Source organism: Cibotium barometz, chromosome 20, assembly GCF_041138505.1.
Source record: "Cibotium barometz isolate CiBa-2024 chromosome 20, ASM4113850v1, whole genome shotgun sequence".
Taxonomy (NCBI): Eukaryota; Viridiplantae; Streptophyta; class Polypodiopsida; order Cyatheales; family Cibotiaceae; genus Cibotium; species Cibotium barometz.
The window spans coordinates 34829888-34855763 of NC_141065.1; the positions used below are offsets into that span (position 1 = coordinate 34829888).

Sequence of the window (25876 nt, forward strand, 5' to 3'; positions counted from 1 at the left end):
TAGATTGGCCACCTGGTCCTCAATGATGACACATAATTTTGTTGAGATATCGAGCTCATCTAGTGAGGCGGTGGACACTGATGACCCGCCTAGGGGATAGGCCCCACACTTACACCACTGGCATGGTTGGTGAGATCTTGGGTGATATGCGGCCAGTGGGATGACACGCTGTATGACAGCCATTCTAGAGACTGGCATAGTTATAGCGCTAGCTCATTTAGTCGGGTTCACACTATAGAGAACCCGTGTATGTATTGGTTGAGTACCTTTCATATTATGTGTACTCTTATTCTTGTATATGGTGTGTTGAGTGTTGAGTAGAGAAGAAGAAGATTTTCAGCCTCTCACCTTGTGTGTTCTCTATTAGGGTTCTGTGAGTGTGTGTGTGTGCTTGAAAGAGCTCAAGCTCTCTTCCCCCTGCATCTTTTCATGGTATCAGAGCCTAGTTTGTGCTAAGGGCTGAGCTGCAAGCAAGAGAACCACAGGAAGCGGTACGAGGGTAAGAGCTTCAACTACTCTTCCCTATTATTATGTTGGTGACTACACCCTTGTCGGGAGCTCTACGAGAGGCACCGGCAAACGGTCTCTGATTGAGGAGCTTTCTTCGCGGGAGTAAAGCTATAGGGCAACTATATAGTCCTATATCGGACTGAGATTTTCGGGCCAAAAACGCGTTTCGGGCGCGTCAGGACCTCCATTTTTCAGAAAGCAGGCGATTTCGAGCACTGCGGGTAAGTCATCGATTCGTTGCAGAACTCTGTTTTAAGAACTACAGGAAGACAGATTGACTGTGCAGACACTGTGGGTGCTGCAAAGAGGTCTACAGTTGCCACTGGGTGTATGTATGCACATTGAAGTCACTGGTTGTGACATTTGAGAGTACTACAGTACCGCTGTGCAGAAATACTGCAGGTTGTGCAGAAAAACCAGAGTGCAGTTTTTGGTAAAATTGTGTGTTTGGCAAGATGTCTAATGATGGCATAACACAGATTGTGGCTGAGAAGCTGGATAAGAATAACTTCCATGCTTGGAGGTCCAGGCTGACGAATTTCCTGATGGGAAAAGGCTATTGGGACTACATAGAAGGTGAGCATGAAGAGGCACCGGAGATACCGGATATAAATCCGACTGCGCAGATGTGAAAGAGTTTAAAGACTGGAACCAAGGAGCCAGGAAGGTTATGTATTGGCTATCCATTAGTATACAGGACACCATAATTGGGCATATTCAGGATGCGGGGAGTCAAAGAGGCCGAGGAAATTGGCAAAGGCAATATAATGATGCACGTGAATGCTATTACTGTGGTAAGCCTGGACATGTGCAGGCAGAATGTTATAAGAAGCAGGCTGACATGCAAAATGGGAAAGTGCAGCAAAACAACTATGCATCCTCAAGCAGAAATAATGAGGATAATGAAAGGTTGTTTGTTATGCAGCATGTCGTGAATGCCATGTCTGAAAATGTTGATGCAGCACAAAAAGATAATGTATGGTATGTGGATTCAGGCGCTTCGAACCACATGACGAGTCATGGGGAGTGGTTCAAGGAGATGAAAAACCCGGAAAGACCAGGTTTTGTGGAAACAGGTGATGACACTGCTCATCCAATTGCCCATGTTGGAAATGTGCCATTGTCTATGCAGGATGGCAAAGTGAAGTACCTTGCAGATGTACTTCATGTACCAAACATAACAAAGAATCTGGTTTCAGTTGGCCAGATGATTGAGCAGCGTTTGCACGTTCGGTTTAACCCTGATGGGTGTTATGTTGAAGATTTCAAAGATAAGTGCAGGTTGGTTGCAAAAGGCAACAGAGTGGGCAGAATGTTTACGTTGAATGTAGACATGCCTGAAATGAGTGCTGCGATGTTTTGCAAATGGTTCAGGAATTGTTGCAGACACAGACATTTGGCATAAAAGGATTGGACATGTAAATGTGCAGAGATTGAAGTATATGTAGACAAAAGGAATTGTGACAGGGCTGCCAAAATTTAAAGTGGAAGGTATGCAGAAAATATGTGAAGCATGCCAATTTGGGAAGCAAACAAAGCATGTGTTTCCACGTAACAGAAATGTGAGCAGAAATGCACTAGATGTTGTGCATTCAGATGTATGGGGTCCTACGAAGACCATATCTATGGGAGGCTGCAGGTATTATGTGACTTTCATTGATGACCACACAAGGAAAGTGTGGGTATATTTCATGAAGGAGAAGAGTGAGGTGTTCACTCACTTTCAGAATTTCAGAGTTTTGGTTGAAAAGCAAACAGGGAAATATGTAAAGTGCCTAAGGTCAGATGGAGGGGAAGAGTACTTCTCCAATGAGTTCTCTAAATTTTTGAAGAAGAATGGTATTCGGAGACAGTTTACATGCAGATACACTCCGCAGCAAAATGGAGTTGCTGAGCGAAAAAACAGGCACATTGCTAAGATTGCGCGAGCATTGATGGAAGAAAAGAATATGCCGCATTGCTATTGGGCTGAGACTCCAACTGCAGCCATACATGATGTAACTCCAGAGGAGAGGTTTACTGGCAGAAAACCAGATTTGTCTCATCTGAAAGTCTTTGGATGCATTGCATATGTGCATGTGCCAGATGAGCTGAGAACTAAGCTGGATCCGAAAGCTGAAAAATGTGTGTTTATTGGATACTCCCTTGAGCAAAAGGGATACAGGTGTTATAACCCTGCTACACGTGAGTTGAGGGTAAGCAGGGATGTTGTCTTTGATGAGATGAGCAGCTGGTATGCTGCTGAAAAAGAAGCTGTTGGGGCTAATGTGAGTGGAAGTGTGGTTGTACAGAATGCAAGTCAGCAATCACAGTCTTTGAGTGGACCAGGAGAGTCCTCATCTAGTGGGTCTGTTGATAGACCATGGAGTGGCAGGCTGCGTCATAATACCAGCCCTGCAAATGTGATTACTACATCACGTAAAGGAAAAGAGAAAGTGGTTGAGCCCCTTGGTATGCCTGACATTTCTGCAGGGCATTCTCATGTTGATGGAGAGTCTAGTGGCTCAGATATGAGCCTTGATGAGGAGCTTGGGATCCCAGCTATGAGAACACCTGGTGTAAAGAAGGCTATGGAAGCCATGAATGAAAAGCTGCAAAGATCAGGGAGAGTGAAGAACCCTGTGCAAAGATTTACATATGATGGTTATGTGGCACATCACTATGCATATATGGCAAAGGTTGTGCAGGTTGTTGAGCCCACATGCATTGATGAGGCTATTGGAAATGTGTGTTGGGAGAAAGCTATGGATGAGGAGATGGATGCACTATATGGAAATGAGACTTGGGATTTAGTGCAATTGCTTGAAGGCAAGAAAGCCAGTGGGTGTACAAAGTTAAACATAACAGTGATGGAAGCATAAACAGGTACAAGGCTAGATTGGTAGCCAAAGGATATGCGCAGACATATGGGATTGATTATGAGGAAACTTTCAGCCCGATTGCCAAGATGGCAATGGTGAGAGTTGTGATAGCAGTGGCTGCGTCAAAGCAATGGTCTTTACATCAGATGGATGTAAAGAATGCATTCTTGCATGGGGATTTGCAAGAAGAGGTGTATATGTTATAGCCACCTGGATATGAGGATATGGGTCACCCCGAGCATGTTTGCAGGTTGAAGAAAGCCTTGTATGGCTTAAAACAAGCACCAAGAGCATGGTCTGACAAGATTTCTGAGCATCTTGTCACTATTGGCTTTCATATAGCCAATGCAGATTTCTCGCTGTATGTGAGACATGGTGATAGAGGGGTTGTGCTTGTTGTCATCTATGTAGACGACTTGATCATTACGAGGGACCATGATGCAGAGATCTTTGATGTAAAGATCTTGCTTAGACAGAAGTTCGAGATGAAGGATCTGGGGGAGCTCAGATATTTCTTGGGCATTGAGGTGATTAGGTCACCACATGGTATTGGATTACTGCAGAGACAGTATGGCTTGGACATGTTGTCCAAGTATGGTATGACAGGCTGTAAGCCTATTTTTGTGCCATTGGATCAGAATGGCAAGTTGAGTGCAGATTCAGGAGAGATCTTGGAGGATCCTACTATGTACAGGAGCATAGTAGGCAGTTTGATCTACATGACGATCACCAGACCAGATTTGAGCATGGTCTGACAAGATTTCTGAGCATCTTGTCACTATTGGCTTTCATATAGCCAATGCAGATTTCTCGCTGTATGTGAGACATGGTGATAGAGGGGTTGTGCTTGTTGTCATCTATGTAGACGACTTGATCATTACGGGGGACCATGATGCAGAGATCTTTGATGTAAAGATCTTGCTTAGACAGAAGTTCGAGATGAAGGATCTGGGGGAGCTCAGATATTTCTTGGGCATTGAGGTGATTAGGTCACCACATGGTATTGGATTACTGCAGAGACAGTATGGCTTGGACATGTTGTCCAAGTATGGTATGACAGGCTGTAAGCCTATTTTTGTGCCATTGGATCAGAATGGCAAGTTGAGTGCAGATTCAGGAGAGATCTTGGAGGATCCTACTATGTATAGGAGCATAGTAGGCAGTTTGATCTACATGACGATCACCAGACCAGATTTGAGCTATGCTGTTGGGTTGGTGAGTCAGTTTATGCAGGTTCCACGGAAACCGCATTTGGATGCAGTGAGACGCATACTGAGGTATGTGAAGTCTACTTTGCATTGTGGACTATTCTATGAGACTGGGACAGAGATATATGTACATGGGTACACAGATGCTGATTGGACTAGTAGTATCTCAAACAGAAGATCTACCAGTGGATTCATATTTTCTTTGGGGAGTGCTATTGTGACTTGGAGCAGCAAGAAGCAGCCTACGGTTGCTCTATCGAGTACAGAGGCCAAGTACAGAGGAGCTGCTATGGCAGCATGTGAGGTAGCTTGGTTGAGAAAGCTACTTGCAGATTTGGGTCTATCAGTGGATAGACAAGTTGTCATTTTCTGTGACAACATTACCAGTATCCAGGAACCCAGTCTTTCATGCTCGTACGAAGCACATAGAGGTCCACTACCACTTCGTCAGAGAGAAGGTCTTGGCAGGAGATCTTGACCTTGTTTATGTCAGCACAGAGGATCAGGAAGCTGACATCTTCACCAAAGCATTGGGTACAGAGAAGCTCCGTAGATTCAGGGCTTCGCTTGGTGTACATGAGATGGAGTTGAGCTCGAGGGGGAGTGTTGAGATATCGAGCTCATCTAGTGAGGCGGTGGACACTGATGACCCGCCTGGGGGATAGGCCCCACACTTACACCACTGGCATGGTTGGTGAGATCTTGGGTGATATGCGGCCAGTGGGATGACAGGCTGTATGACAGCCATTCTAGAGACTGGCATAGTTATAGCGCCAGCTCATTTAGTCGGGTTCACACTATAGAGAACCCGTGTATGTATTGGTTGAGTACCTTTCATATTATGTGTACTCTTATTCTTGTATATGGTGTGTTGAGTGTTGAGTAGAGAAGAAGAAGATTTTCAGCCTCTCACCTTGTGTGTTCTCTATTAGGGTTCTGTGAGTGTGTGTGTGTGCTTGAAAGAGCTCAAGCTCTCTTCCCCCCGCATCTTTTCAAATTTGAGGCCTCTTGTCACGCTAGTTTTGAGAGAATCTAAGATTGAGGAAACAGAATTGTATTTTGTATATGACCAAAGGCACTGTTATTACATTGACCTAGGTGTTTGTCATCCCAAACAAACCTGGGGTGCCCTTACTTATGAAGCGCTATGTAGATATCCAACATCCGTATAATCCCACAAATGCATTATTAATTGATGATACCCCTGAGAAGGCTATGTATAATCCCATTGGAACATGGATATCACCCCTTCCTTTCGAAGGTAATGCAGATGACGTTTATTTGGAAGAACAATTGATTCCATATTTAGATGGATTGTATAAATCAAAAGACTCTGTACAAGATAATGTAATGAGAAATCCATTTTTGTAATGTAATGTCTTCAACTATTCTATGAATTCTCACTCAAGTAATATGTCTTGGAAAATAGTATACATTGTCTTGTTTTTTGAAAGTACTACTTCAAACAAAAGGCTCTTGATTAATTATGTTAAAAGAGTACATTCAAATTTGTAATGTCAAGTAGGAGTGTCATTAACAAGATAGACTTAATTAATTATGTCAAAAGAGTACATTGAAGTGGGTATTGTCAAGTAGGAATGATCTTGACTGTGTTACCCAATTCTTTACATTGTATTAGTCGCTCCATTCTAAGAAGGACCTTTCTTCCATTGTGAATAAAAGTAAAGTGTGCCCGGAATGTCTTGCTAGGATTCTTCGATAATATCCTTCCTTAGCTGTTGTAGATTTCATTTCTCTCGTATAGAAACAATTGTCACCAGTGTTGAAGCTTCATCAATCACTTCAATGTCTATGACTTTGTCGTCCATTGCACTTGCGGCTTCCATTGGTACCAACTCCACTGATGTAACGGGACCTACTATACCAGAAGGACAAGATAAAAGTTTGAGTTGCAATCATGTACTTTGCAACTACTGTCTCCTCCAGTGCAATGTTACAATGGATATCATCAAAAACGTTACTCAGCCATCCCTCATTAAGACGTCTTGCTAAGAGGAGTGTATCTAAATCTTTGTAGATGACCATGGTTCTCGCTATCTTCACCTGAAATAAGCTAAAAAGCTCTGCGAACACAGTAATTTGTAGGTAAACCATAATTTTTATTACATGAGTTGGAATGCTTCCTCGTAGAGAGCGTTGCACATCCTTGAAGAGCTTGCTCTTTGCTGACTCCATTACTGAGGGGTCTTAGATAGGCCAATCCATGTAGTTCCACTCAGCTTGCAAAGGTAGCTCTTCTAAGCGGCCACGATTGTGTTTCTTGTTTAGCAAACGGATCATAGAAAAAAATTCATGAATCTATAAGGCTTTCGTTGCTCCTTCCCTCATACTGTAGCCGACCAATGTGTGCATGAACCACATTCATAATTCCAATGATGCACTGAACTGGCTCCCACTCCTCATATGATGAGGGGTACGCATCTGCAAATCATAGACGTGGACAGTTTACACAGTTCATGAGACCATTATGAGAAAATGAAAGATTGACAAGCGATAGATTAACTTACAGTTTGGTCTATGCAAGGGAAAATTTATGTCATCTTCTGGACTCTCAAGCACAAGCTCATTATGCATATATATATATATGCTGCACTAGGACTTCCTTGATGGTTGTCCTTCCAGCCTCTATCTTGAAGTCTTTCACTCTTCCTTTCCATGATGCCCTAAAGGTACTCTTGTTGCTTGTCTTTCTTCTCTTCCTTGACTGCATAAGGACCCATGTGCCCTTGGTGATTAGCACTTCAGTCCACTAATTTTGTGCATTGAGAGAGTTGGATACAAGTATAGCAAACACTGATGATCTTGGTCTCCTTGCCCTAGGAATTGAATCATCTATGATGGCATTAGTGGGGCAAAATCAGGATGATATAAAACAAGATTTGCTACCCATCGTTTCAAGAAGAAATGGAGTACAGGATGCTGAAGCTTCAGAAAATGGAGTGCAACAGAAGATAGAGCAAATTTCAAAAAGAGTACAAGAAATTGTTTAAGCCCAAGAGGAAGTTTGAGATGGAGAGAATTTTCCCTCCTCTGCAAAAGATAGTGTATTTAATATATGGATAGGAATAGAAGTTTCCCTCCCTACAAAAGTGTAAGTGTGTTTAATGCATTCGGGTGTGAAAAGTGACTATCAAGTGTAAGTAGAGTACACTTTCAGGTGAAAAACAAGAGTTTTTGGATTTAGAAAAAAGAAATAACCTATTTTTCAACATAATGTTGCCTTCTTCCTGATTGGATGCGCTCCTCTTTCTCTCTCTACCAAAAGGCCCTACGAATGACCTCCAAAATGTTTCAGGCTACGCATAAGTGGTTTGTGGGATTGAATAGCATTATCTTAGAGCTTTCTAACAAGCTATCAACCGTCTTTGATTGGAATTCATTCGGTTGGTCAAACCGGCGTAGTTTGATCGCGCACAAATCTTTGATTCGGTCCAAAGTAGTTCGGAGTGAATTTAAATGGTTTATGTAGGTGAATTGTGCTTACTTCAATCTCTTTAACAAACCATAGATTGATTGAATCCAATACCCCGAACTAGATAAGGTCGTGCATAGTTGACTAGGCAAAAAAGTCAAAAAAGAGGCATGTTAGGGTTTGATTGAACCAAAACCACTCACATAGCTCAAATGGTCTCTTTGACAGCTTTGATTCTTCAAGCCACCATAGACTCCCCGATTCTAACAACCATATCTAGGTCAGCTTGATTAGTTTACTTGTCTACAAAATTCAAAACAGAGAGTTATAGGGGTCATACTAAACCAAAAAGGTTTATACGACTGCAAAGTATATCCTCTTAGCTTTCCATAGTCTAGCTCGAGATCTCCTAATTCCAACAAGTTTTTTGGTAGTCAACCATTATTTTCAAAATTTCAGCTACACATTTCATAATACAATCAACATGGGTAATTAACATAAGGATAAAGGCAAAGGCATCACATTGAAGATGATGTTTGCAATATGCCTAATAATGATGATGCAATTTTTTACAGATGAGAGAGAGAGAGAGAGAGAGAGAGAGATGTAACATAAAATTCTTTCTTCTTGCAAATCTAAGAGAAGTATGGCAAGGGAAGAAATAGTGATTCGCTTTAAACAAGGGTACAAAACAAAGTCATGTGTTGGGATTTAATTCTTTCAAAGCATAAAATTCTTTCTTCTTGCAAATCTAAGAGAAGTATGGCAAGGGAAGAAATAGTGATTCGCTTTAAACAAGGGTACAAAGTCATGTGTTGGGATTTAATTTTTTCAAAGCGGGAGGAACTTATAAAGATCTATGAGAAGAGATTGTTCTTAATAATCTCATCTCAAATAATTTTATCTTTTTGGGAGGATCTAGAATGCTTCCTGTGGGAGAAAAGCAAGAGGAGAGATGGATAGTTGACAAGGAAGGGAAAGCTTTGTTTCAAATATGGTGTGAGGAGTGTGAATGCTCTTATGGACAAGGGGGGCATGGTACTTTATACAACTTTACATACTCACATATCAAGTCATTGTCTCATTTGCCAGCGATTGGTTTGTACCAAAAAGGGAATCAAAGGCATGACATCCTTGGAGCCTAGTCATCACATTAGAAGGGATAAAAGCACAAAACAAACAAAAAGCATATGAAGCAATGCTTGAGGTTTCTTCTTTTGGAAATGAGAATGATTTAGCATTTTAACTAGCTTTTGAAACTATTGGAGAGCGAGAATGATTTAGCATTTCAACTAGTTTTTGAAACTATTAGAGACTACGCTACCTTGTCAAAGGTGTTGAGAAGTTGCTCATTGGATTTGACAAGTCATTACCATTATTTCCAAGGACATGTTCTTTGTGCATGTGAATGGTGGCAGAGCATATGAACTCGAAGCTCCATGTGAAAGCTGCTAGCAAAGGAGATTGTGATGAGCCTAAGATGGTGGGCCGACCAAGTGACACAATGGCCATGGATGAGAGACAAAGAAATTTAATTGGTTTCTTTAAACTAATTAAATCTACAAGTAATCATGACATGAAAAGGTCATTGGTTTCTTTAAGCTAATTAAATCTACAAGTGATCATGACATATAAAGGTCATTTGTATCTTTTGTTTTATGACTTTTGTTTATTATTTTTGCTAAGATTTTCTCGTAAATGTTTATATGTAAATACGTCTAATGCACCAACCTCGACTTTACTACAAAAACCATCAGGTTTTTACACAACTTCTATTTGGTATAGTTGACTTGCAAGGTTTAGTGGTAGGCAATAGACCAATCCAAGTGCTTCGGGGTCTGTTGGGGATAGATTTGGGTTGGCCCTGGAGGTAGGAAGCTTATCAAGACTGCATGTGTGGTTTAGTGTTGGCAGCATTACAAGACTTCATCTCTGGGGTTGTAATTGGTTTGGGCCTGTAAACAAAAGTGGTAAGAAGCGGCTAGAAGGGGCATATGCCAAGACGACCTTCATTTGATTAACTTTTAGTGGCGATGGTGGTCCAGAATTCTTTGGCATTGCAGTTTATGGTTCCCAAATCTCATGGTGGTACTAGGGATCGGGCGTCGTGGGTGGTTGCTCGTTGAATCTTAGGTGGTAAGGCTATAATTGTGTGAAGATCTTCAAAGGTTCCTGCACATTTGAGGATCATATATAGGCATGGGTCATAACCTTGTGCCCACCATGGCCCCCCACCTAGATGGGGGACGATGATGAGACTTGGTGCAAAAGCTAGCTATTGTGAGTGCCCTATTTATGGAAGACGTGCATGTGAAGTGCAAAGAATGGGCTATGTGGGCTGCATGTGTGTCCTCCTCCACTTTGTGCCATACAAAAGCTTGCTAGAGTCCTCAGATTCTGAGCAGAATGTGGTGCTATCCATGGATGTGGGAACATGCTTCAATTCTTTGGTCGTTGGCCTGGTTACAACTTACAGACACGGGTCCTCTCCCAGTTTGTAAATCCAATCAAAACACTTAAAAAGCAAAATTTGGATGCTCACCCCTTTACACACACAAAAAGGTATTCTCTCTCAACTTGCTGATGAGGATGCCAGTGTTCCCATAAAAAGAAGAAGCTTGGGCAGCTAAAGGAGGCTGTGGGCAAGCAAAAAGAAGACCATTCAACACAAAGCTCCACTTTTGGCAAGGTCCTAGCAGCATTTTGCCATGTTAAGGATGACAAAGTCACATCTAATACAAGTTGACAACACAAGACCATGCTATGGACAAACAAGAAGCATCATTTAATGTGTATGGACAAAAATGGTAAATGATGTATATTAGAGTGACAACCCCATGTATGAGGCTGTCAACAAGCCCAAGGGAACTCTGGAAGAAAATTTTATCTTGATTTGTAGGAGCATACTAGGAATTTACAAAAGTCAGATTTTCTTCATACTAAATGCACCGGAATTCGCCTCATATATCCAGTAAATATGTTAGGCAAAAGTAATAGTGATCTCCTTACAAGAGTTGGCTAAATCTGGATTCCAATATTCATACATAACCTCTTTTTGGTGGCTTTGAGCTGTCATCAATCTATGCTAGTGAGTCAGCCAAGTCGTATACATCTTTATCCAAGCTCTAAAGGATCCAGCTTATCAAAATGTTAGCTCCTGAGAGGCAACAGGGCAGGACCATACAGAAACATACATTAGAATGCACATTTCATTATATGGGCATGGTTAGAAAACCTTTTTCTACACTTTCCTCCACATCAAACCCTTGCAAATGGAGACAGGGTTGGAGGCACTGTTAGATGTGAAGCTCCAAGAATGCTGAGACAGCCTCGTCTTTAGAACTAGAATCTGATCTTCTGAGTCATTATTTGACTTTGAGGAGGACGAGGCGGCCTGTCCTTGAGGTTGTCTGCCTTCATCAATGCCTTTGAAGGTGATGATGATGACGACAATGCCGACGACCATGATGACAGTGACTGGTGGCTTTGCAAAATTGCAACAGCAGTTGCAAATGCTATTAAGGGTGATAACTGTCCTTGGAAGCTCAGCTTGAAAAAACCTTGCTTGAAAAGGGATAGGCTTAACATCAGCTCTTGCCTGCTTCCCTGCAAACCACAGCAAACAGAACTTCAAATATTTTATGATATAAAGTTACCTCCTAATGCATTATGAGAGAATCTCAATGAGGGTTATGAACTGTGTGAGTAGGCTCCAGAGAGCAGATGGGAGAGACCCTCCACCCACCACCCATGTGGGAAAAATATGGACAACAAACATATATACAATCAAGGAAAATGGCTGTAAGAAGAACCTGAGAAAAGATGCTCAAAGGCTGATCTTGAGAAAGTGGCTTGATTGTGTTTTTGTCTGATGTTGCACACTTGTTTGAATTTCCAGTGCTCACAACTTTGAGTCCACACCCAAGATCCCAGCCACCACACTCACATGATCCACCCGATCGCCACCGCTCAATCAATGAGGATGGTCCCCTTTCTCCACCATTAGGCAAACCATGATCCCCCATTGGCAGTAGAAGTGTCACACAATTTGAGGACCTTAACATTCCATGTTGAAATTTTTCTGCCTTTTGAGGAGTATGAGACACATTCATTGTGCTTAAGTGGCCAGTTTTTTGGCTCTCAACACATACCACACCTTTGCTTACCCTTAAGTGTTCATGATTTGAGCTGCTGATTGAAGAATGAGACCTCACTTCTGCATGGGACCAGCCCATGCCTGCCGATGCTTGACCTATTGCAATAGTCGTGTATTTCACAATGTTCTCGACGTGGACAGCACTCAGTGAGAGAGCATGCGAGACTCCGCTTCTGAGCTCTGACTCATTGCCAGCATCCAAAAACTTCAAACCCCATCCCTTTAAACTTTGTCCAGAATGGCCACTATCAGCCACATTTGATTCTCTTTGAGGATCTTCTGCAGGCACTTGTATGACCATGGCAGCAAGCTCCATGTGTGAAGGCGGGCAAGGGCTAAGCACTTGAACCTCTGAATTTGGCATTTCTGAATCACTCCAAGCATCAATGGAGAAACTGGGCCTATGCCCCCCAATCCCTTTGTGGGGACTCGATACTTGCCGTGGAGTGTTTATGTTCTCTGAACTCCCTCTTGCACCTGTAAGGCTTGTTGAATGTTGCATCTCAGCCATATCAATATGAGAGGGACTTGAAGCTGAGACGTGCTCAGAAGAAGCATGTGATGAGACTGATGGACTCTCTCTCGACAAACCCAGAATGGGTCTCTTCTGAGTAGGAGTATCAGACGAACAAAATCTTAAGCTTTGACTCTGTGCAGCACTTGCTGCTCTTCCATCATAAAGAACAAACTCTGATACCATCAAATGCCTTGCATCCCCCGTGGCTGGAACTTCTGGCTGTAGAACACTGGAGACTTGCATTATCCCAGTAAGATCTGAGGCTGTCTTACCATCTTTCCTTATCCAGCTCCTCCATCCACCTGCTCCTGTCCCTCTAGCTTTGCTACTTCCTGAATGGAATGAATACAGCAACTTACAGCCCTCTGTACTTGGATGATTTTCTAGTGTGCAAGCCCTTGCTAACAGCATCTCTTCAGAACCCTCTATTGTCATGGTATAACAAGGAAGACCATCTCTCACAAAACACTGCAAATATGCCTGCAGCATAAATGAAAAAGCAGCACCTGATTCAGTTGATGACAATCCATGCATTTTATGGCCAGAAAAAATTGGTTTATCTACACCAAGAGCACCCTGGGGATCCGGAAGACAACGAACACTTCTCGAAACTGGAAGCAAAGGCTTGCATGAAACCTCCAAATGTGATTTTCTATGTTTGTGGCCTATGGGTGGCAAGGGTCTGATGACAGGTTTTATGGGGGTACAAGCCATTGCATGATGGGAATGGATATCTGAAGGTGACAGCTTTGCATCTATTCTCAAAGGCACTCCACTATCCTTATGATTGCTTTGGCCTTTAGGATGCAGAGGTCTCTCTATGGACTTCAAAATATCAGCCTGCTTACTGCGGCTCCTCATGGGACTGACAAAAACCCTGTCTAGTAACCTTGCATTTTCTGGTTTAGGATCCTTCTTAGGAGTCCAAGAGCGTGTTTTTGGAAGCGAGACTGACCTGGACCCAACAAATGCAGCTTCCAGATTTCTCACAGCTGACTTTAGGCTGGCTCTTGCACCTATGCTCTTACTTCTCCAATACCACTGACCCTTGGAAGAGAAGAGAACAGGTGGATCTGCTTTGGATGCTCCAAGCCCCTCAGTATGGTTAGCTTCAGCAAGTGAGAGAGGTAAATGTGGGGTAAAATCATCAGCCTTCTCAGCATATCTTCCATCACTGGATAAGCGAGGAGAGGCCTCTGTGAGCTTCGGAATGTCATCATGGAGATGTATTTTCCTAACAAGGGAGACCTTAACAACGTTTTGTATGTCATCATGGGGATGTATGATGGAGAGAGACCTGTCAAAATCTGGCGTTGTCAAAGGTCCCCTATCTGAAAGATCTCTTCTTGGGCTTTCTTTTCTTTGCACAAAGTCTGCAAAAGTGCATCGATCAACTAAACTCCTATATGGCATTTCCTGGTTCAAGAGTTTTGAAGAGGAAGGGATTGCATTGAGATTCGGTTTGGGAATACGAGGGGGTAGAAAAGATAGTACCTTTCCATGTGTATGGGAGAGAGCTCTCGGAAGGCTTGTTTTCTCGCATGGGCTCATGGGAACTGAATGAGACTTTAGAGATACTATATCAACACCAATGGCAGCCTCATATGGAGATGAACTGGTTACACAAATGGGTAATGCCTGAGTATCAGACTTAGCATGTGAGCATAGCTCAAATGATCCATGATGACCTTGCATGTGACACTTGCCTTCCTTACCATAAGAATTAGAACAGCCTCTTTTGTGTTTTGAACCAGCATGGCATTGCTCCATTAGGCCATCCTTTTGCATCTGACACTCATCATTATTTAAGAGGGCATTTGAATAGTCCCTTTTGTGCTTAGAGCCAGATTCTCTGTTGTAAGAGAGGGTGTGCTTGAGCTCAGGTTCAGTCAATGCTGGAGTGGCTCCATCGCTAGAGTGATAAGAAGTTTCTGAGCAGGCCACAGGGAAGCCAGCAGACGCAGAGAAAAAGGCAGGGTTGGACAACCCATATGTCCACTCTTCATCAGAAGTCTCTGTGTTGAGAGCTTCAAGAGGCCCTTTATCACCACAATGTGGGCGGTTTGGACTAGAAAAGGTTGAAAAACCTTCTGTATTTGCAGCTGCAAGGTGCTCAGTAGCACAATGTGGGTGGTTAGGATTATCTGAATAGCTTGGGTGCTCCTCTGTGTTTGTAGCTTCAATAGGCTCATTATCACAGGGTGGGTGATTAGGGCAAGAATAAGCAGAGTTACTCTCTCTGGTTTTCCTGCAGTGTTGAGATTCAATCATGTTTCCCTCCAAAAAGCTGAATTCCAAGAACCCGTCAGTTAAAGCCTCTTCTGAGAACAGATGGTTGTGGGCAGGCTTCGGCAAATTCAACGTCAAAAGCTTTTGTGATTCGTCCCAGTTCTCTGCAGATACAGCAGCATCTAGTTTTGAGCCCAAACTAGTTCTCTGTAAGCTTCTTCTATCAGGAGAAAATTTAACTGATTTCACCTCTGTACTGCCCACACTTGCAGGAGAAAGCTCTCCAACTGCAAAACTGCCTGTTTCGCTAAAGAAAGAAGAAGAAGAAGAGGACCGAAGTGTTGAAAATGTGGAAGAAGAATCACTCTCAGAAGGAGAGCAAGGAGTGGGGGTTTGGAAACAACGTGAATTTGTACTGTGTTTTCCTACAATTTTCCAGTTTCCAAGCCCTTTGTGAAGACCTTCTCTTTGTGCTGATTTATCCTTCTGATTAGAAGAAGACGCTTCTAAAACAAGGTCTTTTTCTTCCTCTGCAGTGCTCTCTGATCTTAGTGTCGAAATGTGGCTGTCATAGCCTTCTTTCATCTGGGTCCTTGATGATGAGGCCTCTCTTCCGCAGGAAGGCATTGTATCCTTCACCATAGTGCTTGCAGCAGTAAGGCGTCCCATAGTTCTTGTCGGCATCTCAACCTGCTGAAAGAAACTCAGTTTAATTAGCCCACTAAACGATTCAAAAGTGATAATCATCACCCACAAAACAACTCAAAAGGTGAGTTAAGTGGGCCAAAAGGATTGACAAGCATTCTTCGCTAAACAAGCCAAATGTATCTAATTCTGGACTAATCAACCCAAAATGCGAGTTGTGCAAATAAAGCCCATACTGCAACAACCGGTTACGTGTGATGTATTCCTACGTACTAGCAAATAAAGCCCGTATAATATAACAACCCATTACGTGATAGGTATTTATGAGAGATGCACTAACAATCACTAATCACCAGGGATTAGCCAATTAAACAATGTCATTCTTCAGTAGCATTGATTTTCCAGTGTGTTACCTTTGAGTGCGCACACTTAACTACAAACAGTGTACACTACATTAGCATTTCTGCTGCCCACTGTAGCTGCATTACTGTTCATTACACACAATGAAAAGACAGAGCTTACAGTTTAATGTTAAGAGTGCTATCAATGATAGTTCATGGGGATTTAGTTGCGTAGAGAATAGAGCGGCGAGCCTCTCTCTGCATACGCTGATACATCATCGTCGTCTCTCTTGCTCAACACTGTGAATCGAAGGGCCATGCATGGATTCACGCATGATCAGAATGTCATGCTCGTTTGTTGCACAGTGAGCTCCGATTTTGCAGCATTCAACAGACCTTCCAAAACAAGAAAAGCATGCATATCATGTGAGAGAGAGAGAGAGAGAGAGAGAGAGAGAAGGTGACCGGCATAGTGACTCTTCACAACAAAACTGTCCTGGACTGATCATCCTGGCTTCAGATCTTCCATAAATCACAAAGTATTAAGGAAGGATTCCTAGAAAATTTTGCGCAGGGACAGCTAGGGTGAGGTGAGTCAAAGGACCTTTAGCACGTCAAAAGACCGTAACGTTGTTGAAGCAGCGCGAAGAGCTCTAAACGATATCAATACTGTTGGAACAATACGGAGAGAAAGAGGCTTCTAACCATGACGTTACTCTAATTAAGAGCGGCTGGTGATGATAGAAAGGGAAGGTACGATATCCAATGTGCTAGTCGAGGGGTGCAAAGGGAAGTAATAGAAACATGCAGGCATGTGTGTGTATGTGTGTGTGCGCGCGCGTGTCTGTGAGAGAGAGAGAGAGAGAGAATGCAACACGAGAACGAGAGAGAGAGAGAGAGAGAGGAATTGTTTGTGTGTGAGAGAGATAGAGAGAAGAGTGAGAATGAGAGATCTAGAGAGAGGGAGATTAGTACACATTATGATGATTAGAGGAACTTTAGAGAGAGATCATACCATAATGTTTGAGGTTATATGACGTGGCATTAATAAATTAAAGCCACCTCATATGGCATATATATTATGCTAAACACGTGAAATATGATATGGTTTACACCAAAGTGGTACCAAATATGGCACCAACATACTAGTTTGCTATTAATTGGAGGAAAGTGATGGGACCTTAGGCAAAGGATCTTAGATAAAAGATTTAAAAAATTTTGATGGGACCTTAGACAAAAGGACGCTTCTAGAGGATTCACGCCAATGATTTTATTTTCTTTTTCTTTTGTTCTTCTCAGTCTACTAGACAGCTTGTGCGAATGCGGAGACAGAGAATAGAGGGGCCATGGGGGGGAGCGAGGGAAGGTGTGGGGCTGTGTGCCTCGCCCTGAAGGGGCACTAATTAATTGATATGTCCAATATAATGTTTAGCTAAACGTTAGTGGGCAAGTTTAACAACGAAAAAGCTCTCTCCTATTAAAGGTACTAAGGGTAAATTATAGTAGCAATGAATGAATGTAAAAGAGAGCCTTGGAATGGTACAATACTAAGACAGAAAGACACTCCCATGGTACAATAATAAGACATAAAGAACCCTCCCATGGTAGAGGCTCTGCACACCAGCGCCTACATAACCCGGTTTGTAGTGTAATTTTTCCGGTTGAAATTTAGAAATCCCGGTTGGAATTCAACGTTGTCTTTCATTTTAAGGGATGAAATTTGTATATTTTAGTTATAAATCCTGGCATTTGTATGATTTCTAGTGATTTTCAAGTCTACATCTCGATTAAGCCTAAGTATTGCCTTTAATTTTAAGGGTTGAAAAAATCTTTTTTTTTGGCACTAGTGCACACAATGCTCGTCATCCCACTAATGGCCAATGGCCTGTGTGTACGTCACATAATAATTTAAAAGGCAATCGAAATGTGGCCACACTTGTGGTTCCCATGCCACCAGCAGCCAAGAATGTGCACATTTTGCTAGCACGTGAACAACCTTATAGTAATAATATCATTGACGAAGAAGGGTGAAAGATGTCTCCATAGAAAACCAAGGAAAAACTGAATTGAGAGACAAAAAAGCAATGATTGACATACAATGATGTTGATGATGATGGCATTTTCTGTCAAACGGGGTTTTCCATGGCATGCACACTACACTAGCCTCACAGTAAGTTCATGCTGCCAGTATGCATGGCTTGCATAAATTTAGTTTTATGATAACATTTATGAATGTATATTTATATTTATATTATGATTACAAAAGATGTTCTTAAAACTAGTAAAATATAGAGAACCCTTCTCGGAGGAAAGACATACCTTCCCAAAGTCCCATCAAGTGTAGGGACTCACTCTTTTGCTCTATACTGTTATTCAACAATTGAAGATTTTACATAAGGCTAAAAAGAAAATAATATCAGATCTCCTCTTCGCATAATTTTGGAAAGAAAAATGAATTGCTAATAAAAGGCGCTCAAACCCAATAAATTAGATATTTAAATCTCAAAAAGTAAAAATGGAAGGTGAAAATTTATGCTTTGTCACCCTCAATCACGTCACCTTTCTCTTGAGAATGACTTGGTAGGTAATAGGTGAAAATTTGTGCTCTGTCACCTTCAATCACCTCACCTTTCTCTTGAGAAGGACTTGGTCGGTAATAGGCAGTACTACCCATCTATCTTTATATTATATAAATGAAGAGCTTCATGAGGCTACTACATGGCAGCATGGTAAGAATTTGGAGGTTTGGTACACAGTTTAGAGGTTCAACGAGGAGGTTCGAGGAGGGGTAGGCTCCTACATGTTGAAGACGAGTGAGGTTACTTGTAATATGAAAATGCACTTTACTTACTTATGTAGAAAGTTTACGTTAATCCCCCACAAATGATAAAGCAGTTTAAGTAAGTAATAAAATCTTTCTTATTTGTTTTAGAAAATACCACACAAGTGTATATTAATCAATGGTCTAATGTAAAGGATTAGGAACTCTAAACACCACATCCCATCACCTAATTCTTCTCGTACCACATTGGGTAGAAAAACCAGTGCTTCAAACCAAACGCATAACATCACTTATTAATAATATGTCCTAAGCAAACCTTGTCACTAGATAGCTAATCAAATGCTTCCTATGCAAATCCCTTTCTTGTGTAGTATTCTATATTCAAGTGCGTTGTACACAAATTCCCAAATCTTAACCTTGATTTCAGCTCAGCTCTTAATTACCACACTTAGGCCAACACTAAAGAGCTTGCTATGCTGGATAGAAATTCTCCCCTTTTGTACAAAGAAGCATAACTTCTAACCAGAGGACCTATTTAATGTACTCTTTGAGGGTGTGCAAGCTTTGGATGTATTCAGCATGATGTAATGGAAGATTATCCTTTTTGCATTGTAGCTCCCATTATATAATATAATATATCTCCTTTTGCAAAAAAAAAAAAGAGGAAGAAGAAGAAGAATAATAAATTTTAGCCTTTTTAAATTTCAACCTCAACTAAATTCTCCCCTTTTATTACACTTGGATTACCTAGGATAAGTGGCCTTTTTTACCTAGGATAAGTGGCCTTTCTTCTCCTCCAACAAACTTGTATTACCTAGGTTAAGTGCGCATTCACAAGTCCCCAATTACACTCTAATTCTTCTATTAGGGCTCTCAAAAAGGCCCCAAAAAAATGCCAAGTAAAAGTGGGTCACAATTCTCAAGCGTTACATTAAATGTTAACCAATCGCACTAAAAAGCAAAGCCTAGGCTCTGGCTCTTTACCAAGGAGATGAGCATTATTTAGGCCAGGTCATCCTCGAAAAATTAAAAATTAAAAAGTCTACCAGCCATTTATATAGGAGGACATGTTTATTAAAAACCTTAATTAAGCCCACAATAAAGCATGACTGCGCAAAGCCTTTAAGAGGCAGGTCGCCTTCGTGAATATTCAGTTCATCAATCACTAACTTCCCACCCAGCTTATTAATTGACCCATTTTCCTTTTGAAAAACCATAATAAATGTGTTTTTAAAAAGCTCAAATTTTCCAAATTCCCGCGAAAATATCAAAACCCATAAGGGTGCGTTCACGTGATAGATTCACACTCACAAAGTACTCATCCAAGTGATGAACCCCATAAGGGTGCGTTCATGTGATAGATTCACACTCATCCAGGACCAGCTCCCCCTTTTCGTAACATTATGGGTGGGGGGCTTCAACAAGCAAGATTTCCTAACATTATGGGTGGGAGCAAGATTTGCCCTCACCCACCATGTGTAAAGGCTCCTTGTGGTAGAGGCTTGGACAAGCAAGAAGATTGCCTACCTATCCTCAACTTTCAGCCTAGATGGGCCTATGGGCCTCCAACCATGGTTGCAATCATGTAGGTGAAGGCCCTAACAAAGTATGGCCTAGCCAGTGCTAGAATAAAACCTGAGTACAGTGTAAGTGGACCTTCAATTTTCAAAAAATACCTTTGAGTTTCGAATTTAAAGGTTTAAAAACTAGCGCTGCTAAGAGGTTTTAGTGCTAAAATTTGTAAAGTATATAAAAACTACATGTACTAAGGATGGCTTCTAAAGTAGCAGCACCCACCTCCTCCCATCCTAACGAAAGAGGTTCTATCTTTATGCATGGTACTGTCAACCCACCATCACCTTATAAGGCAATGCTTCGAATGGGGGGATGCGTCTTCTGAAGCCAAGCTAATATCCTCTTGCGCGACAATTCAATAAATGTGGCTTCATTTATGAGGAAGGTGGCCTCAAGCCACCACCCAATTAGACGATGGGTTTGGTTCTCGTGCCACCTAAAGTTTTAAGTAGCTTGTATGCCAACCCTCGCAAGAGTGTCTCCACCCACTTTGTTATATCTATATATACTAGTTGAAGAGGTCCGCTTAAAGTTTAAAGTAGCTTGTATGCGAACCATTAAGACTATCTCTACCACTTTGTTATATCTAGTTTAAAGTAGTTTGTATGCCAACCATCAAGAGTGACTCTTCCTCTTTAATATGTATGTATTGCCTTGTAGCACTTTTTAGCAAACTCATAAGGCATATTCATGTGAGGACAAAAATTAAAAATATGATTATGAGTATTTGTATGCTCAACTTTGTTAATAAATAGCCTCTTCACACCACATAGATGCAGGCCATCAGTTTTAGAAACTGCTAGTTGATAGAAGCTCATGTAGCAGTAAGCTTAAAATGTTGAAACTGGCGTGACATGCGAAAGTCAACAAGGTTCTAGCATTACAACAAATGAAAACTCACTGTAAAATGGCTACCATGGATTCTTAAATAAGAAATCCCAAAATAACAAACTATAGTAGGCTAGTAAGCTTAATATTGGTAACAAGCAACTGCTTGTATATTGTGTATGATGCTCACTCTCATGGGGTGTCTAAGCAAACACTCTATTATTAAACATTGTCTTAGTCTGATGTGTCAATACATATCTTAACCTATGCTATCCCTAGTCTCTTTCTAGAGGTACGTTGACTGGAGTCGCACCTTTCGCCACACTTATCCACACAAGATGCAAAACCTAAATGTAACATATCCGTTGGCACTATCATTTAGGAGTAATGTAAATGGAGAAACCCGAGTTCAACAAGGACTTGCCCAAATTTAAATCACACAATCATTGAAAGTTTTGTATGCTAGGTTAACGGAGGTCACCTTATTCTTGGAACTCATGGAATTGTGCAATATACATAATGTCAATGAGTGAAGTCCCAATGCTCATTGTTTTCATTAACCAGGCAAAGCAAATGATGGCTAATCTTTAGAAAACATAGGGTTTTGAATGTTGAAATATACAAGTGAATAGGGTGTGTGTGGGAACAAGCTCTTGGATAGAGGTTGTAAAAGAGGAGATGTAATTGTGAAAGAAACTGTGAAAAGGTTAGGAGAATCTACTAGGAGAGAATAATGGGTAGCATGAGGGAATTTAGGAGTGTGGAGATATTCTGGGAGATATTCAGGGAAAAGAGAAGAGGTGGAGAGAATCAGGCAAAAGGTGGAGATATTCAGGGAGTGAATCATGGAGAAATCAATGGGATTTGATGCTTGATGTAAACTCTATAAATTGAGGCATAGCCCTAATGAGAATTTGCTGGTTTTTGAGTATCCATGCCTACATTAATCTATCTGCTAATTATTCACTAATTACATCTTAATCATTTCTTAATCACTTTGTTAATCATGTTGATTCTAGTGTATGATCCACCATAGCTCATCATTTTGCTCAAATTTCAACATGGTATCAGAGCCATGCCTAGAATCAACCAGATTTATGAGCCCATTAGTGAATTAATTAGGATTAGTAAAATAATTAGCAAAAAATCAATTTTTTAGTAAGCTTTCACTCTTCCCCTTCACCCCCAGCCAGTGGAGGGTCTCTAGCATCTAGCACACTCAAAATTAGGGCATAAGATTCTTACACAAGCTAGCTAAGGTCTTTGGCTTCAAGCCTATCAAGAAATCGTAGCAAACCGCCGGCGCATTCAGGAGATCTACGCGTTTTTTTCCAGCGCTGCATTTTCTGGGTATTTTGCAGATCTTGAGCTCCTCCAATCAAATTGAGCTAATTCCTCCTAGCCCAAGGGGTAATCAAGCATGCTCTACAAGCTGGTGAAGACAGAAATCAATTTCATCAAGTCTACAGAGAGATCAAAGCTCTTCATCAAATCTGCAGGTGACTTTGGTAAAACAGAGATTAAGCTTTCATTATTTGGTCAAATCTTGTGTTTCTTGGCTTAATCCTCTACTAGACTCATTGCTATTGATGCCTTTGAAAGCATTTGAGCTCATTTGAAGTGGAAGGCACCAGATCTGGGCTCCCCGCATACTCTGTTTTCTGCACACAAACCAGAGCATTAATTTGCTAATCAGTGATTAATCAGTGCTAATCACTGTACTTTGGTGCAATTGAGGGTTCAAATTAACCATTAGGTATCTGATACAGATCCCTATAACTTCAGATTTCAAATCGGAGTTGGTTTGATACTCCAACCATCCCGTACAAATTGGTTACTCTCAATTTAGTGTAATTTCTGGTAAAATTGTGCTGATAAAATTGTGAAAATCATCATTTTGCATTCAACCATTGATTAATGCCTGTAAATCTCACTCAAATTCAAGATTATTCACAGCCAGAGTTGCATTTGGAATGTGCATGAGAATGAATGCTATACGCATTATGTATTGGGCACATGTTATCAGTGTAAAAATGGGAACAGACACTGCCCTTGTCCAGATTAAGGCAAGAGGTAAGACCTCCCGCATAAATTTGGGTTTGCATTGCATAATGACAAAAGATAAACATAAAAATCCCAAAGGAACTGTCAGCAAAACATTGAAACATGTTGCTCACATGGAGCAAAAAGACCTGACGGACGAGCTCATAGCCCCAGCCATGAAAGAAGAAGAATATCTCTTTCCAAGAAGAGGATCCACACCGAGAAGAAGATCTGAAGGAAGACATGGACACGAGAAGAGAAGCTGCCACAACAAGAGAAGCTGCCCCGAGAAGACTGAAAGAAGAGACGGACACGTGGAGAGATGCTGCCACGAGAAGAAGACTGAAGACAAGAGAAGATGTGAGGCTCCAAAGAGTGAGGAGCCATGTGAAAATCTCTGAGAGAGAGAGAGAGAGAGAGAGACCCCACAACCCAATGTAACCTGCCCCAATAAAGTAAAACCACCTCTGAGCCACCGATGATGTAGGCCACGTGGTAGATGTATGTGTGAACACTTTAGTCAAGGTCGCGGGCACTTATAGTAGCCTTGGACACATAGAGAGAGAGAGTGTCAAGGACTATGGAGTTTAGGGACTTGAGGCACTGGTCGCGGACTGTCAAGTAAGAAAGAAACTTGATACAGGGTCCAGGTGTGCTGAGATAACTTAAGGGGAGGAGTAGACACTGGTCGCGGACTGCCGAGTAAAGGGTGGCAAACTTGGTATAGGGTCTAGGTGTACTAGGAGTATTCACTTGAGGGGAGGTGTTGAAATATACAAGTGAATAGGGTGTGTGTGGGAACAAGCTCTTGGATAGAGGCTGTAAAAGAGGAGATGTAATTGTGAAAGAAACTGTGAAAAGGTTAGGAGAATCTACTAGGAGAGAATAATGGGTAGCATGAGGGAATTTAGGAGTGTGGAGATATTCTGGGAGATATTCAGGGAAAAGAGAAGAGGTGGAGAGAATCAGGCAAAAGGTGGAGATATTCAGGGAGTGAATCATGGAGAAATCAATGGGATTTGATGCTTGATGTAAACTCTATAAATTGAGGCATAGCCCTAATGAGAATTTGCTGGTTTTTGAGTATCCATGCCTACATTAATCTATCTGCTAATTATTCACTAATTACATCTTAATCATTTCTTAATCACTTTGTTAATCATGTTGATTCTAGTGTATGATCCACCATAGCTCATCATTTTGCTCAAATTTCAACATTGAATACCTAGCACATAATAAAAGAAAAAATACCTTCAACGAGTGGTGCAAGAGGTCATGGATTTGAGACCACCCCAATGGCAGGACATGGCACGAGTTGTCCCCAAATACTTGTGTTTAAGCGGGTTCTCGTAGCCCACAATTCCATGCTCCAGATGTCACGGATTTGAGACCTACTAGCACTCCAATGCACCCCAATGGCATGGCATGGCAAGGGTTGTCCCCAAGTACTTTTGTTGTTAAACTGGGCTCTCACAGCCCACAGTTCCACGCTCCAAAGAAAGGAGGCAATTCCAAGCTTCCATGTGCTAAAGATTATGGGAGAAGGTAGCTCAAGTTCCACACTCTTCAAAGTTCGTTGAAAAAAGTAGTAGTTCTAATGTGGTCATGATCTTATAGATGGGTCCAAGTTCAAGAAGCTTATAAAAGACGGTAGCTCCATATGGTAAAAAGCCTAGGCATAGCAATGTCAAAAATTAGTCTCGAGTTGTAATTATGTTTAAATATTCAAAAAACCACCTTTAGCTCATAGCACTCATAAACACAAAAACACATATTGTTATTAATTAAAAAACCTAGTGAACTAATCTTATTTATAGCATTGAATCTCTTGTTCTAATTTTTTTTCTCAAGTTCTTTTTAAAATGTTACACTACTAAATCTGTAGCTCTGCTCCACAAGCTCTTAAGCACTGAAGCGAGACTAATACATCTACCAGCAACAAAGATAGTGAAAATATGAAAAAGAGATCCATTACTCTCTCTCTCTCTCTCTCTCTCTCTCTCTCTCTCTCTCTCTCTCTCTCTCTCTCTCTCTCTACACAGGCATTATCTTCTTCTTTCTCCACTATTTTTTCTCTTTTTTAAATATAAATCTATAAGATTCCTATGAATCTTTTTTTCTCTTTAATCAATGATATTTTTCCATAGATTTTTCATTTAAGCCTTGCACAATTTACAACCACTTTTTTATTTTCTCGAGTGTGCAATTTGGCATTTGATATTATCTACTCTTTTTGCACTTTGCTTACTGTTCATGCATGGCCAAAAGTGCAACACTTTTAGCATTAAATCGCATTTTTTATTTGGTCTTGTGAGATTAATTATCACACTACTAAGGCCCCTAACATGGGGGGTCTTGGTATGCACTAAAACATAGTTGAAAACTTAAATTGCAAGGTTTAATAATTGACTATTTTTTATATTATTGCTTCAGAGTTCTACACAATAAAATCTTAATACATATATATTGCACAAAAGCAACCATGTCTTCATTAATGGCCTACACATTGCACCCATCATTCATAGAGTAGAGGTTGTACCTTGGTTCCATTCATCTAATTATTTATTAAAATGATCTCCCTCACCTATGGTGCACTAGCTCTTCTCACAAGCATTCTTTATTATAATGTGCTTCATTTTGTCCCCATTGAGAAGAATCTCCACCAAAAAGTTGGCATGTATTTTAAAAAATAAGAGTTTTCATCCTTGGTCATGATACACAATGTTGCCAGCAACATTGTATATCATA

At 41.2% G+C, this 25876-nt stretch overlaps 1 protein-coding gene across 1 annotated transcript; it reads right to left on the bottom strand.

Annotated features, from left to right (window-relative positions):
* Window positions 1-10958: 10958 nt before the first annotated feature.
* Window positions 10959-16286, bottom strand: LOC147627814 (uncharacterized). The gene is made up of 2 exons (XM_086814787.1): window positions 11825-16286; window positions 10959-11618 (listed from the first exon to the last, which is right to left on the bottom strand). Exons 1-2 carry the CDS (start codon window positions 15659-15661, stop codon window positions 11355-11357), a joined length of 4101 nt encoding a protein of 1366 aa, XP_086670913.1. The 5' UTR covers window positions 15662-16286; the 3' UTR covers window positions 10959-11354.
* Window positions 16287-25876: the final 9590 nt, after the last annotated feature.